This window comes from Nycticebus coucang, chromosome 4, assembly GCF_027406575.1.
Source record: "Nycticebus coucang isolate mNycCou1 chromosome 4, mNycCou1.pri, whole genome shotgun sequence".
Classification (NCBI taxonomy): domain Eukaryota; kingdom Metazoa; phylum Chordata; class Mammalia; order Primates; family Lorisidae; genus Nycticebus; species Nycticebus coucang.
This window is the reverse complement of record NC_069783.1, coordinates 85,190,055-85,207,268: the sequence shown is the minus strand read 5'-3', so window position 1 is coordinate 85,207,268 and position 17,214 is coordinate 85,190,055. Positions and strand designations below refer to the sequence as shown.

Genomic DNA, 17,214 nt, shown 5'->3' with positions numbered 1-17,214 from the left:
AAGTTTTTTAAGTAATGGTAATTACAGCCTTGCTGTTCAGATGCAGACCAGCACCGTAAATATTACCCGAGAGCTTGTTAGAAATCTCGTTCCCTACCCCAGACCTCCTGAATAGGAATTTGAATTATGACAGGACCTCTAATGATATACTCGTTAATGCCAGAGAAGCACTGCTGTATAACATCTAGACTTGTTCATAACAGGAAAAACCCAAAATCCTTTAATACATGATTTTACTTTCTTATCTCTGGCAGGCATATTTTTAAAACCATCTCATGCATCATGTAGTTTCTGGCACATAATATGTGTGTTGCTGTTAATATTTTATTAATCTAAGGTCAGTATTTTCATCAGACAACTTTTTCAGTTTTGCTCCCTGGTAAAATAAAAATTATGGAACTTAAATAAGAGTTAACATTTTATAAACTGCAGAACATTATACATATAGATGCACATTTTGAAGCATGTGTATGTTCTAATGTGCTTGTTATTTTAGAAGTGTGTTTTTGATGTTAGGGAGAATTTTTTATTACCTTCAGTGTTTGGTCTTAGTGTTGCCATTCATTGATTCTGGGTAAGCAAATAAAAAAGATCCTGGGGAAATGGTCTTTTTACTGTTTAAACTATTGTTTAACAGTGTATGTATTACTTATGTAACACTCTGACTATTTTTAAATGATGAATATAATTGCTAAGAACACAATGTCTGTATACTTTTTCAGGAGGGTAACCTTCCTGGGAAAGCTAATTAACACCAGAATGTGGTAGGGTTGATGTGTGAGACTGGTTTTAAAAACATGCCTACCAGAACTGAACAAGTGAAATTATTAAATAAAAGGAATGGAAATTATTAAGTAAAAGGAACTTTTCCCATTATGAATAAGTCCAGGTGTTGTAGAGTAGTACTTCTTAAGCATTAATGTGGGTACTTTTCAATAGGCATCGGGTCAGAATTCAAAATTTGATTTAGTAGGTCTGGAGTAGGGCCTGAGATTTCTAACAAGCTTCCAGGTGATTTTGATGCTGCATTTCTGCACTTGAGTAGCAAGGTTGTAGGATGTATAAAGATTAGTTTTAGCTACCATTTTTAGCTAACATACCAGGCCTTGTGCTAAATACTCTGTTGGGACTCTGAACGTTACAATGTAGGTACTGTTATTACCTACTTTACAGGTGTGGAACTGAGGCTTAGAGTGTTTGAGCAATTTCCCAAAGTCAAATTATAGCACCAAAGGTTATAATCTACTAAGTATTCTAAGGCCTGTATTCATAATGTTATGTCGTGTATTTATGCAGACTCCCAAAGGGGGATTGTAAAGATGAAATAAGAAGCCAAAGAGCTTAACTTCTAGCAAATAAGATAAACATTTCAAGAACAAATCTGTGGCTCAGTGGGTAGGGCGCTGGCCCCATATACCGAGGGTGGCGGGTTTGAACCCAGCTCTGGCCAAACTGCAACAAAAAAATAGCCGGGTGTTGTGGCAAGCGCCTGTAGTCCCAGCTACTCGGGAGGCTGAGGCAAGAGAATCGCCTAAGCCCAGGAACTGAAGGTTGCTGTGAGCTGTGTGACCCGCCACGGCAATCTAGCTAGGACGATAAAGTGAGACTCTGTCTCTACAAAAAAAAAAAAAAAAAAAAAAGTTTGGATTGGGTACCATATATATGTTATAGGAGTTCAGAGATTAGAGTGAGCACCTCCAGGCCAGAATGATCAGCAATAAATTAACCATTTACTGTCATGTTTTCCACACCCTTTCCAACTAGGAATGGGTTCTTGAGTATTTAGTACAGCGGTTCACAACCTGTGGGTTGTTACAAAGGGGTTGCACTAAAAATACATCCTGCATATCAGATATTTACATTACTATTCTTAACAGTAGCAAAATTATATAGTTAGGAAGTAGCAACGAAAATAATTTTATGGTTGGGGGTCACCACAACATGAGGAACTATATTAAAGGATTGTGGCATTAGAAAGGTAGAGAACCATTGATTTAGTAGGATTTTTAGTGTTAGATGATCCACTTTATCTGGTGCTGGAGATAACCCTGCTAAGATTTTCTTTCGAGTTCTCTTCAGTTCTTCAAGGTACCCTTTTAGTTCTGAATATATGTTTTAGTTTGTCGAAAGATTATCTGCTTTAGTTTTGGCTTTTACTAACCATTAGAATCTCTTTCACACCTTGTGACTTAGAAACCAGGAGTTTTGTCACTTGCTACAGTTATTTAGCATGAATCTGTAATTCAAGAAAATGCCAATAAAATAGGGATGGTGTATTAGGGTTCTCCAGAAAAACAGAACCATCAGGATGGATAGATAGATAGAGGAGAGGGAATTTAATATGGAAATTAACTTGTGATTATGGGGGCTAAGTCCCATGACAAGTTGGAGAATGATGGAAGTTGGTGTCTCGTTCTAAGGCTGAAGGCCTGAGAATCTGGCGGGGTCATGGATGATGGAAGTTGGAGAGTTCAGCGGCTGGAGAACTTGGAGTTCTGATATCCAAGGACAGAAAAAGGGTGTCTCAGCTTCAAAAGAGACAGAATAAGAATTCACTTTTCCTCTACTTTTTGTTTTATCCAGGCCCTCAATCAGTTGGATGGGGTCCACCCACACTGAGTGAGAGTATATCTTTCTTAGTCCACTGATACAAGTGCTAGTCTTTTCCAGAAACACCCTCGTAGATATACCCCAAGATAGTGCTTTAGAGCTATGTGGGTATCTGTAAAGTCACTTGAGGTGACAGCTAAAATTAACCATAACAGATGGAAAATTCTTTTTTCTCTGTAAAGCGGCTGAAGCACACACAAAGTTTGAGAACCATATATGAACAAGAAGATAAATAATGTTAGTTTGGTTTTCCGTAAGAAATAAAATACTCAACTTCATAAATAGAAACTAAAGCACATTTTTAAAAATGTGATAATGTTGACAGAAAGGGGTTAGAGAAAGAGGGAATTGACTAAATGCTCTAGTCCCAGCTGGGCAACTCTTTTGAGTATGCCTTCTGCTGGGGGCTGGGAAGATGTAGGTATGTGGGCCCAGGTTCTGACAGAGGATGAGCAGGGGCCAGATGCAGTTATGCTATACCATTGTGGTTGTCACACATGGTACGATTTAGGCCATGATGACATCAGGTCAGGCAAGTAAGATACATTATGGTGGTGGTCCAAGTACTCTGATAAAGTATACGGCATAGAATAGGTGCTAAATAAATGTTTGTTGAATGATGAGTGAGTATCAGAATAAGGTTAGGTAAGGTTTAAGGTTTGTTGAGTGATGAGTATCAGAATAAGGTTAGGTTTAAGGTCAGGGAGTCCCAAGAAGAGCAGTGTTTCAAGAATTTTCCAGGAAAACATTAGCTAAGTAAGTAGTCTCTCTAGCAGTGTTTTTCAACCTTTTTTTTTTTTTTATCTCACAGCACACTTGAACCTCTAGTTAAAATTCCATGGCACACTTAAATTATGTTGATGAAAAGAATGGAAAAAGAATGTACTGTGCTCTGAACTTTCAAAAAATATTTAATTAATGGTCTTTAAAAATTTTTGTGGCGTTCCAGTATGCCATGGCACACTGGTTGGCAATCACTGCTAAACTGAAGTCTAGATTTACCCCTAGACTAAAGTCTTTATTTACCCGTAGACATCTCAGACACTTTGGTGGAGACATCTTAGTGGTAAAACCTGTTCTGAATTAAAGGGTACAGGTGAAAACAGTACTGGACCTGCTGAAGATGAAGAGTGCCTTATACTCCATTTAGAAACCTGTGACATTCTTGGTATGGGAATCGGGGGACATGAGATTCTGTTGGAAAGAGATTTCTTCTTTTGGACTTGCTGTCCTTCTGGAAAATTGTGTTGTCCTACTTATGGACTTCACTGATTTAGCCTTTGGGTGGAGTGCCACCTTCTGTGGCATCAGAATTCTTAATTCATGTGTGTAACTTATGTCCTTATACTGAGTCATGACCTGTAGGATACTATCAGAAAAGGGAAGAAAATGAGACAGGGAGATAGAGAAAAAGATAAAGCTTTATTCACTTAGTTCATTCAACAAAGATTGCAATATTTTGGTGTGTGTTCATTTGAAGTCAGGTTTATAAAAATAAGAGAATGATGGGTGGCACCTGTGGCTCAAGGAGTAGGGCGCTGGCCCCACATACCGGAGGTGGTGGGTTCAGCCCCGGCCCCAGCCAGAAACTGCAAAAAAAAAGAAGAGAATGATGACTTAAAAAATATAGTTTACTAGGGAGACTGACGTGTGAGCAAATACTTATATTTTAGGGCATCAGTATAAATAAATACAAAGTCTATGATGTCACAGTGGAGGGAGTGATTAACTCTTCAGGTTGGGGAAGGGGAGGGTCAGGGAGGGTCTCTGGGTCTTGTCACAAGAAGTCATAAGAGCCAGGTGGGCAGGTAGGTGTTCCTACTACAGTGAACTGCATGTGCAAGGCTAGAAGTGTGGAACATAGGTTGGAGGAACCACGAGAAAGTTCAGAATCGTTGGAGAATGAAATGCTGTTCTAAGTAGGGCGTAGGAGTAGTGATGGTAGTGGTAAGATGTAACATTGGAAAGGTAGGTAGGAGGATAGATTAGCAAAGGTCTTTGTGTCATGCTGACTAAAGATGAGAGCATTCAGAACAGTGGTTTAGGGCAATAGTGGTTAGAAGAGTTTTATGTTGGGAGGCCAGTTAGTGGTCTAAGTGAGAGGTAATGGAGGTCTTGAATAACAGTGGGAATGGAGAGGATAAAACGAGTTTAGAAATGTTTAGGCTGTATAGTCAGAATGTGATATCTACTACATGAGGAATAAGAGTGCAAAGATGATTCTCAGGTTTCAGTTTAGTCCTACCCTCTAATCAAACCTATCCATTCATTCCTCTGAATGGCAGTGCCATGAACTAAAATGGAGAGAATTCAGAAAAACAGGTTTGATGAGAATGGTGATGATGGAGGAAAAAAGCTAAAAAGCTTGGTTTTGGAACAAATTAAAGAGATCAGAGAAGATAGACACAGTGCTAACTTGGGAGAATATTTTCCACTTCTACTTTGTGTTCTCAGCAAAATTGTAAGCTACTTGGAAGCGAGGAATATGTTTTTATTTATGCTCTGTCACCTACTTTGTAGACATAACATTGAACTCCAGTAAAAGTAAAATGCTCATTAAGTACTTGGACAGAAATAGAGATGGTGAGAGAAAGCACTTGGACATTTGATAATACAGCATGATTGAGCTGACATACGAGATCAGACAACTAAGTTCTTGAACTCATCACAGAAGTGTTATATACCTCATTGCTGAATATCGCTATGGTCATTTTCAAGTTACTCCTCTTGGGAAGCTATGCACTGAGGCCAATGTTTAGTCCACCCTTCAGAGCAATTATGGAATTTTTTGGAGGTTCGACAGTTTGTGAACTCATCCTAGAAAAAGTGCTTTGAAGAGTGGTTTAGCCATGGGCGTTGGTGCATAGCTTTCCGTGGGGTCTACTTCAAAGGTGACCACAGTGATATTCAGCAATGAGGTATGTAGCACTTTTTCTAGGATGAATTCACCAATGTAATTGTATGACCTTGTAAAAGAACAGGAAATAAGTAACCTGCAATAGCAACAGCAAACAGTCTACTATTAACAATCACAACATGGAAGTGCTCCTTTCCAAATTTCAGCACTATTCCTTATAAAGAGTTATCTACCTTATTTTTATTTTTCTTATTTTTTGAATTTATTTTTTAGTTTTCAATCGTTTTAGTTTGAAGTTTTTTATTATTAATTATTTATTTTTTATTCAGACAGAGTCTCACTTTGTGGCCCTTGGTAGAGTGCTGTGCTATCATAGCTCACAGCAACTTCCAACTCTTGGGTTGAAGCGATTCCCTTGCCTCAGCCTCCCAAGTAGCTGCGACTACAAGTGTCTGCCACAATGCCTGGCTTTTTTTTTTTTTTTTTGTAGAGACGGGGGTCTTGCTCTGGCTCAGGATGGTCTCAAACTCCTGAGCTCAGGGCAAGCCACACACGTCGGCCTCCCAGAGTGCTAGGATTACAGGCGTGAGCCACCACACCCATCCTACCTTATTTTTGTATGTCAAGTCAGTAACCTAAAACTGAGTACATATATTAAGATTTGGAAACGCTTAGAAAAAACAAAAACCCAAGACTGTTGTCAAAGTCTTCATTTTTATTCATTTTCTTTTTATAGACATTTTTCTTGGCCAACTATTTAACCTAAACAATGGAAATAATATAAAATATCTTGTGTACAACAGAAATGTATTTTCTGCATTTATGAGACTGGGAAGTCCAAGATCAAGGCACATGGTGACTGGGAAGTCCAAGATCAAGGCACTGGAAGATTTGGTGTTTGGTGAAGGCCCTGCTTTTTTTAGATGGCATCTTCTTGCTGTTCTCTCATGTAGTAGGGAGGCAAAAAAGGTCTTGTGGGCCTATGTATATGGGCATTATTCCCATTCCTAAGGGACCTAATCACTTCTCAAAAGGCCCTACCCCATAATTCCATCACCTTGAGGGTTAAGATTTAAAGATAAGAGTTTTGGGTGATGTGCAAACATTCATAGTATAGCAAATAGTATAATGAAAACCCACATACTGCACTGATCATCTAAATTCAGATATTAAAAGCCTTTGACTATAATTTGATAAACAATTTTTTTGCTTAATCATTTTGAAGAATATTACAGATTTCACATTTCAGAGTGGTCTCTAGAAAATATAGAAATTCTATACAATGAACAAAATTTTCTTAGTGTAATATCAAGTCATATTTAAATTACCCCATGTGTTTCCAATATATCTTTTTCTTTTTTCTTTTTTTGAGACAGAGTCTTGCTCTGTCACCCAGCCTAGAATGCAGTGGCACGATCATAGCTCAACAAGAAGACGTACAACCCAATTAAAAAATGAACAGAAGACATAAGTAGACAGTTCTCTGAAGGAGACATACAAATAGCCAATAAGCACGTGAAAAGATGTATAACTTCATTAGGCATTTAAAAAAATGCAGTTCACTTAGTGTTCACATATGAAAACTGGATTATTATCAGATACAAATCAGAGCCATTTATATATAATTGTTAATACCATTTCATAATAAAAAGGCCTATCTGTTTTACTGAGGAAAAAAAAGAAAATGCAAATCAAAACCACAGTGAGATACTACTTCACACTTAGCAAATCAACTATCACAAATAACTGGAAAATAACAGGTATTGATAAGATGTGGAGAAATAGGAATGTTTTACATTGCCAGTGGCAATGTAAAATAGTGACTCCACTGTGAAAAGACATGAAATTGCACTTTAAGGCATATGAAGTCTGACAAATTTGTGAACTCATCCTAGAAAAAGTGCTACATACCTTATTCCTGAATATCCCTACAGTCATCTTAAGAGTACTTCTCTTGATCATCTGGTGAATGTAGTGATACTCACTCAGCAATTAGTTATGTAGCACATTTTCAAGGACGAGTTTTCAGACTTAATTGTCAGACTTCATACAATGACAGCTCTGGTAGCCATTCCAGAAAAAGAGTTCTAAGCTGGCTTTGAAGGGTGGACTAGATTCTGGCATCAGTGCATAGCTTCCTAAGGGGAGTGCTTCTAAGGTGACTGTTACATGCTACAACATGGATGACCTTGAAAACATCTCATTTAATATAGAAACCAGAAACAAAAGGTCACACATTGTATGCTTCCTTTTATATGAAATATTCAGTTCCATTGAGATAGTAAATTAATGTTTGGGGGGATTTGGGGGGTGGTAGAAAGATTATTTAAAGGGTATATAGTGTGTTCTTCTGAATTGTTCAAAGTGTTTTGAACCTAGAGAGTTGGTGGTTGTACAACGTTGTAAATGTGCTAAATGCCACTGAATTTAAAATTAACCACTTTAAAATGGTTAATTTTATTATATAATTTCACTTGCAAAAAATGTACATAAACCTAACATTATATTTTTAAAATTGTCCATTTTATTTGGTAGTTCTTTTCTTTCTTTCTTTCTTTTTTTTTTTTTTAGAGACGGAGTCTCACTTTATCACCCTTGGTAGAGTGCCATGGCGTCACAGCTCACAGCAACCTCCAACTCATGGGCTTAAGCGATTCTCTTGCCTCAGCCTCCCGAGTAGCTGGAAATACAGGCGCCCACCAGAACACCTGGCTACTTTTTTGTTGCAGTTTGGCAGGGGCTGGTTTTGAACCCGCCACCCTCAGTATATGGGGCCAGCGCCATACTCACTGAGCCACAGGCGCTGCCCTACTTGGTAGTTCTTAAAAGAAAAAAAAAAAAAGAAAATTAAAACAATTGTATAATCATATACAGTTTAAATGCTTAAATATTTCTGCCGAGTACAGTTTGTCAATTTAAATAAATAAAAAGCAGAGAGGCTCTCTAAAAGAAAATGTTTATTTGAGACTAGAGCATTAAAGTGGGAATAGTAAACTGTATGTGTATTCATGGAGGTAAATGAAGGTAAAGGTTTTTAAAGAAAAAAAGGATTACACAATTGTTTTGAAATGATTATCCTTGGCTAGAAAGACCAATAACAAGGGTGATGACAGTCTGAGGTTGGACAGGCAGTTGCTAGGCAGAAGTCCTTGCAGAAGTATTTTTTGTGTAAAGTTGTGGTGGCCTTTGTGTAAGGTTGTGGTTTTTGTAGTCGTTTGCAATAATTTTTGTTAAGGCATGCAAATGTGAAGAACCCTCACTTCTTAGTCTTTTCCAGCTGGGTTAGGGTTTTTTAAACACTAGTCCATTTTGATTCCAACAACTTCCATAAATTATTACTATTATTGTTGCATAAAAATATTTTACAGATTTTGTTAAATAATTATTAAATATTAAAAGTGAAATTTATTAAAAATGTATCTTCTAATGATATGGACTTTTTATGTCATTTAGTTTGTGTCCATGGGTGAATACTATATGAATGAATGCTAAAAAGATTCACCATCAATTCTATTTCTCTTTTATGATTTATTAGGCTCAAGTGCTAGGAATCCCTGTTAATACAATAAACAAATGATAATAGAAAGAGTTTTGTTATGGCATTGTCCCTTCTCTGAGTCATCTGCCAAGAAGCACACAGTGATTTAATATAAAATTGACTTTTAATGATTAATCAGCTGACAACTCAGGTTTTCCTTCAAATTTTTTTTTTTTGAAAAGTGAAGCATTAGAAAACAGTTCATTTGGGCTCGGCGCCTGTGGCTCAAGTGTCTAAGGCGCTAGCCACAGACACCTGAGCTGGTGGGTTCGAATCCAGCCCAGGCCTGCCAAACAACAGTGACGGCTGCAACCAAAAATAGCCAGGCGTTGTGGTGGGCGCCTGTAGTCCCAGCTACTTGGGAGGCGGAGGCAAGAGAATCGCTTGAGCCCAGGAAGGGTTGGAGGTTGCTATGAGCTGTAATGCTACGGCACTCTACCCAGAGCGACAGCTTGAGGCTCTGTCTCAAAAAAAAAAGAAAACAATTCATTTGTATAACAATTTAGTAATCGGTAGAGTCGTTTACTACTTTCTCAACACCTACACTAATATGGTATTTTCAGTCAGCTGTATGTTCAGAGCTTCAGAGTTTTTTGCCCATCAGGGAACTATACTGTGGTAATAGGAGACGTGGGTGGGGGAATGTTCTTCTTTTGTAAAATGGAAATGTATTATTGTTAAAGGGAAGAAAGAAAAGATGCATTCTTACAATAGGTAAAGCAGTTTTTGAACTGATTACATGTTAAAGATGAACGTCTTCTGAAGCCCTTAATACTATCTGTGCCTATGCATATCTTGAAAATCTTCTGGGATTTTGAAGATTTCAAAAATCTTCTTGATAAATTCTTTGGGTACCCACAGAATGCCATACTCCCTAGGTTTTATATAAAGTACTTCTTACTTCCTGCCTTTAGATAAGATTCTTTGAATAGCTTACAACTTCTATGTACTGTGAATAAAAAGATGAGAATTTTTTAAAGTAGAATTTGGCTCTAAAGTTATACCTTTGAAAATGGCTTTATTTTTGATCTGGAATAAATGTAGAATTATTATAAAATTCTTTTAAAGTGATTGAATTAGGAATGTTGGCTTCTCTTGTAATTCTTTTTCTAAAATCTTTCCCAGGTCAATGAATGGTCATTGAAGATACGAAAGGAAATGAGAGTTGTTGACAGGCAAATAAGAGGTAAATTATCATTTTATGTCTCCTCTTCTCCACTCTCTTGGCATGTTTTGCTTCAGTTCATAAAAATAAAGTGCATTTACATATTGTAAGACATAGTTAGTCCTATATTATTTACAACTCTACTGATTTTGCTTTTTAATTCTATTACTATTTAAAAAGAGATGATTAAGAGAAACTTTATGTAAGAGCAAAAGAAACCTCTTGCTCTTCTTCCATAAAAGAAATGTCTTTTATGGAATTGAAATAAAATAAATTGCGTATAAGAAAGAATGCAATTCCATTATTACTACACTGTTTATCTTAGCATGACTGTAAGTTGAGAAAAATGTATTTCTAAATAAAATTAGGTTTTTTTGAGTCCCACTTTTTAATTAAGGTGATTTGCAAAGAGATGGTAACGTTTAAAACTTCGATGATTTTTAAGACTTCTATGATTGGAGAGGAATTAATACCGTAAATGTATCTCAATATCACTGCCTTATAAAGAATTGAAGGTTGGTCAGAAAGTAACTGCTGTTGGCTTGGTGCCCATAGCACAGTGGTTACAGCGCCAGCCACATATACCGAGGTTGGCAGGTTCAAACCTGGCTGGTGCCACCTGCAACAAATAAATAGCCAGGCATTGTGGTGGGCGCCTGTAGTCCCAGCTACTGAGAGGCTGAGGCAAGAGAATCGCTTAAGCCCAGGAGTTTGAGGTTGCTGTGAGCTATGATGCCACAGCACTGTACTGAGGGCGACATAGTGAGGTTCTGTCTCTTTTTTTTTTTTTTTTGTGGTTTTTGGCCGGGGCTGGTTTTGAACCCGCCACCTCCAGCATATGGGACCGGCGCCCTACTCCTTGAGCCACAGGCGCCGCCCCCGAGGTTCTGTCTCTTTTAAAAGAAAAAAAAAATGGAGAGGAGAATTCCATTCCAAGACATAATGGAGTAAATTGGTTCTGGACTTGAACTTGCACTCCTATTGTAAAGAAAAATTTGGACAAAGAAAGAAAGAAAAAAGTATGAAAAATCTATGAAATAGCTGTTTTCAAAAATAGCTGGCCATACAGAATTGTGATCACTGAGAGAAAAGAAACAGAAAGCCGTAATATGGACCTGTCTTTCTGCCTAGAGATATTTGTAGGATCAAAGCCCATAGAAGGAGATTCTAAACAGAACATAGAGGTTTCACTGAATTGAGGAGGCAGAAATCAGGGTTCAGGGAGGCTGAAATGGCTGGGATTTGTGGGGCAGTGTTTCAGAAAGAAGGGAAGGGAAATACTCAGTATTTCAAGTATCTGCATAGGATTTTTTTTGCATCTTTGGCTGAACACTAAGCTGTGTTTACTTAGAATGAAACTTGAAGACACTGGGCAAAAAAGAATTACAGAGAACAGAACAACTCCAAGAAAGTATAAGCTGAACAATTCTCAGAGCTTATAAAAGGTTGAGAGGTAGCTGAATTCTGATTAGACATAGTAAAGAGACTTTGTTGAACTTCTGGGGCATTCAGTAGAGACCTCAAAACAGTCACACCTTAGTACTAAGGGTAAGGTAGCCCTAGAGTAAAGGCTACCCATAAGCCCATACCAACAAACAAGACTTAAAAATAAGACTAGAAAGCTGACCTGCAAGTAACTTAACTGCCTGACAAAGTTGGGCTTAACATTGTCCAGTGGAGGACTGCAAAATTCAGACACCCAACAACGAGGCAGTCACAATGGCCAATATCCTGTGAAAAATTACTATGAAGAAGCAGGGGAATGTGACCCTCAAACAGAAGAAAAGTCAGGCAAGAGAAATAGACCCAGAGAAAGCCAGGTGATTGAATTAGCAGATGAGGATTTTTAAACAGCTAGTAAGGAGATTGAGTCAGTAATAATAATAATAATAATAATAAAAAACATCTTGACAAACAAGCCCTGGAGCTGATAGCTTCACTGATGAATTCTACCAAACATTCAAAGAAGAACTAACACCAGTTCATCTCAAACTTTAAAATAATTGATGAACTCATTCTATGGGGCTAGCACTGCCTTGACACCAAATCAGACAAAGATGCTGTGAGAAAACTAGAGACTAACATCTCCTTATGAACATTGGTGCAAAAATCCTCTACAAAATACTAGCAAACCAAATCCAGCAACATATTAAAAGGATTATGTATCATGGCCAAATGTGATTTATCCTGTAATGCAATGGTGATTCAATATTCAGAAATTGACCAAAGTAATATATATCACATTAACAGAATAAAGGGAGAAAAACTCACCTGATTATCTCAATTGGTACAGGAAATGCATTTGACAAATTCAACACCCTTTCATGATAAGAACCTTGAAATAATAGAAGAAAGTTACCTTAACATAGTAAAAGGCATATATGAAAATAACCACAGGGGATTTTGTGCTAAATAGTGAAAGACTGAAGGCTTTTCTTCTAGGATCAGGAACAAGGGAAATATGTTCAGTTTTGCCATTTCTCTTAAACATAGTACTGAAGTTCTAGCCAGAGAAATTAGGCCAGGGGTTCTCAACTGTATTAAAGGTCCACAGCATTAGGAAGGTTGAGAACCACTGAATTATGCAGTTTGATTAAGTACAAAGGATCCAAATAGAAAAGGAAGAAATAAGAAGATTGCTGTTCACAGGTATCATAAGTGTGTATAAAACCCTAAATATAATACCAAAACAACCCCACGACTATTAGAACTACTTTAAAAAAGTAAGTAGCAGGATACAAAATAAAATCAGTTGCATTTCTATATACTAAAAATGGACAATCTGAAAAGGAAATTAAGAAAACCTATTTTGCACTAGCATAAAAAAGAATAAAATACTTAGGAAATTATTTAACCAAATGCGTGAAAGATTTGTATAATAAAAACTACAAAACATTGCTGAAAGAAATAAGACATACATAAATGGAAAGACAATCCATGTTCATAGATTTTAATATTGTTTGTAGACTTAATATTAAGATATAAGTACTACCCAAAACAGTCTCACAGATTCATGCAAGCCCTGTCAAAATCCTAATGACATCCAGGTGAAGTGTCCTCACACCTGCAATCCTAGCACTTTGTGAGCCTGGGCAGGAAGATTGCTTGAGGCCAAGAGTTTGATAGCAGCCTAGGCAACACAGTGAGACTGCTCTACAAAGAGTATTTTTTAAATAGCTGGATGTGGACCAGGCGCAGTGGATCACGTATGTACTCCTCGCACTCTGGAGGCCAAAGTGGTGGATCGGCTGAGCTCATGGGTTCGAGATCACCCTGAGCCAGAGCAAGACTTCATTTCTAAAAATAGCCGGGCGTTGTGGTAAGTGCCTGTAGTCGCAGCTACTTGGGCGTCTGAGGCAAGAGAATCACTTGAGCCCAAGAGTTGGAGGTTGCTGTGAGCTATAACGGCACATCACTCTACCAGGGGCGACAAAGTGAGACTGTCTCCAAAAAAAAAAAAAACTGGTTGTGGTGACATGCGTCTATAGTCCCAGCTACTCGGGAGGCTAAGTTGGGAGGATTAATTGAACCTGGGAGTTTGAAGCTTCAGTGAGCTTTGATACTGTCACTGCTCTCTACCCTGGGTGACAAAGCAAAAAAGAAAACAAGGTTGATGACTTTTTTTCAGAAGTGGACCCTGAATATAGAAATAATGTTGGAAAAAAAAGAACAAAGTTGGAGGACTTACTTCCTGATTTCAGAACTTACTGCAGAGCTACAAAGGAAAAAAAAATCAGTGTAGTACTGTTGTAAAGACAGATACATAAATTTGGAATGGAGAGTTAAAAGAATAAAGCTTTACTTGAAAATTGAAAAAAAAAAAAAATTTGGAATGGAATTAAAACCAAGTGTCTGTTGTCACTTGGTTTTTAACAATGTTGCCAGTACCATTCACTGGGGGAAAGGGTAGTCTTTTCAACAAATGGTATTGGGAAAACTGGATATCTATATACAAAAGATTGCATTTGGACCCTTACCTAACATTGTATACAAAAATAACTCAATTGGATAAAGACTTTAAGAGTTAAAACTATAAAACTCTTAGGAAAAAATGTAGGGCAAAACTTCACAATATTAAGAATAGACAAACTGGTCTGGGACTTTGGGAGGCTGAGGCGGATTGCTTGAGGTCAGGAGTTTGAGATCAGCCTGAACAAGAGTGAGACCTTGTCTCTACAATAAATAGACAAAAGTTAGTGAGGCATGGTGGTGTGTGCCAGTTGTCCCAGCCATTCCATAGCCTGAGATAGGAGGATCCTTTCAGCCCAGGAGTCTGAGGTTACTGTGAGCTGCTATGACACCACTGCATTCTAGCAGGGTGACAGAGCAAGACTCTTGTCTTAAAACCAAATAAATACCATAACAAATAAAGAAGAATAGACAATGGACTTCATGAAATTGAAAACTTTTGTGCATAAAGAGATACTTATCAACAGGAAAAATTAGCAACTCATAGAATGGTAAAAAGTGTTTGCAGATAATTTATCTGCTAAGGGATTGTCATCGAGAATATATGCAGAGCTTATAAAACTCACCAACAATAGAAAAACTCGATTTGGAAATGTTCAGAGGACTTGAATATACTTTTGGAATTGTTCCAAAAAGCTATACAAATGCTCAATAACCACATGAAAAGATGTGCAACTTTACTAATCATTAGGGAAATGCAAGGCATAGCCACAGTTTGATACCACCTTTAGGATGACTATAATCAAACAACAAAACTCAACAAGTGTTGAATAAATATGTGGGGAAATTGGAACCCTATGCATTGTTGCTACGAATATAAACTGATGTAGCCACTATAGAAAACAGTATGGCACATCCACAAAAATCAAAAATAGAATTACCTCTCCACTTTTGAGAATATACACAAAAGAATTGAAAGCAAAGTCTTTCAGAGATATTTTTAGTTTAGCAAAGTCTTTCAGAGATATTTTTAGTTTATAACATTGTTCACAAAAACCAGATGTCTATGAACAGGTGAATGGTTAAGTAAAATATGGTATAAATATACAACATAGTATTATTGAGCCTTAAAAAGGAAGGAAATTCTAGCACATGCTAAAATGTGGATAAACCTTGAGGACATTATGCTAAATGAAATAAGCAAGTTACAAAAAGACAAGTATTATATGATTGCACTTATATGAAGTACCAAGCCTAGTCAGATTTATAGTGACAGAAAGTAGAATGGTGGTTTGCAGAGGGAAGGGGGAATAGAGGAGACTTACTGTTAAATGGGAACAGAGTTTCGATTTTAAAAGATGAAAGCAAGTTCTGGATAGTAGTAATAGTTGTACAATAATGTGACTATATTTCATACTACTGGATTGTACACCTAATGATTAAGATAGTAAATTTTATGTTACGTGTGTTTTATTACAGTTTTCAAAATTATAAAAAATGATAGTCATAAGAGATATAATGTAGACCTTACCTCTATCTGATGCCAATATGAGACTTTTAATATATTCAGGGTTTCTTTAAATTACAAGTTTTTGTAAATCATTAGTGATTGCATGAAAATTGTACTTCTGTAATTCCAACAAGTAGGAATACTACTTGTTGATTATTGGAATAAGCTCAGGAATGCATTTACAATATTTTTAAAGTCCTTAGAGCAATATCAACAAATGTTAGAATGTGTTTGCAAAGGTGTTTTGAAATTTTGTCAAGTATAATGAAATCATACTTTTCTTTTAACTTTTAAACCACTTTAATGTTTCTAGAAATGATGACTGTCTACCACATTGTTTCGATTTCATTTGTATTCCCCTGTGTTTTTAATAGACACATTTATATCATGTTAAGAATGGATTTCAGATTTATTTTCAATTAATCAGATTTACCCTTGATTTTTGGTGTTTTGTTCTAAATTTAGATATCCAAAGAGAAGAAGAAAAAGTGAAACGATCTGTGAAAGATGCTGCCAAGAAGGGTCAGAAGGATGTCTGTGTAGTTTTGGCCAAGGAGATGATCAGGTCAAGGAAGGCTGTGAGCAAACTCTATGCATCCAAAGCGCACATGAACTCGGTGCTTATGGGTATGAAGAATCAACTTGGTAAGGTTGCAGTTACCTTATAGTCACCTTGTAATGCAGATGTTGTCACTATTACTACCAATATGGGTTTCCTTGAATAGGAAGAACTCAGCACTGGTTTTTATTTTTTACTTTTTTAGGTACAGGTCACTCTGTCACCCAGGCTGGAGTGCAGTGATGTCATCATAACTCACAGCAGTATCAAACTCTTGGGCTCAAGTAATCTTCCCATCCCGTCTCCCAAGTAGCTGGGATTACAGGAGCACACTACCATACACAGCTAATACTTAATTTTTTATATAGAGAGAGACTTACTGTATTGCCCAGGCTGATCTCAAACTTCTGGCCTCAAATTATCTGCCCACCTATGTCTCCTAAAGTGTTGGGATTGCAAACATGGGCCACTGAGCCTAATTTTTTTTATTTTTTGTATTGTCTTAGTTAGATCTAATACAAAATATAGTAATAATTATTTTATTATTCATTTCTTTTGCCATCGTTTTCAAAGTAAAAATAAAAATCTACTTTGTTTGGAAGTTAGGGTAAATTGAACAATGTTATCAAGTGACCTAAGAATTGAGTTGTAAGGGTAAGAGGCCGGCCTGTATATGAGAGGGAGGATGAAGACAAATTTCCTCTAAGCCTTGGCCAAGAGCAAATTTTCCCAGAGAAAATTTTAAACCAAGTTGGGTAGCTTTGGCTTTCAGCTGCCTCCTTTTCTGCCCTATGGCTGACTGTCTACGTAATGCTTCCTCACATCTTAGGAATCTGCAGGCCACATAATGGGTATTCAGCATACATGTGAACCATGAATTTTAGATGACTTTTAAAAACCCATGGTATTTAAAATTAAAATAAACACCATTTTATTTCCTTTCAGTATCTAGCACCGTGCTATTTGTGGTCTTTCACAGGTATCTGTTTCCATGTTAGTGATGGCTTGAGTCACAGGTTAAATTTTACATCCAGGTGGTTTCTTTTCTTATTCTTTACATTAGAAA

General features: G+C 37.0%; 1 protein-coding gene across 1 annotated transcript in view; it reads left to right on the top strand.

Moving 5' to 3' along the window:
* CHMP3 (charged multivesicular body protein 3) overlaps positions 1 to 17,214 on the top strand; it is a 46,507-nt gene that overhangs the window by 1,012 nt on the left and 28,281 nt on the right. The window contains exons 2-3 of the mRNA XM_053588102.1: positions 10,131 to 10,191; positions 16,055 to 16,234. Of these exons, the coding sequence (XP_053444077.1) occupies positions 10,131 to 10,191; positions 16,055 to 16,234 (241 nt within the window). The remainder of the gene's footprint in view (positions 1 to 10,130; positions 10,192 to 16,054; positions 16,235 to 17,214) is intronic.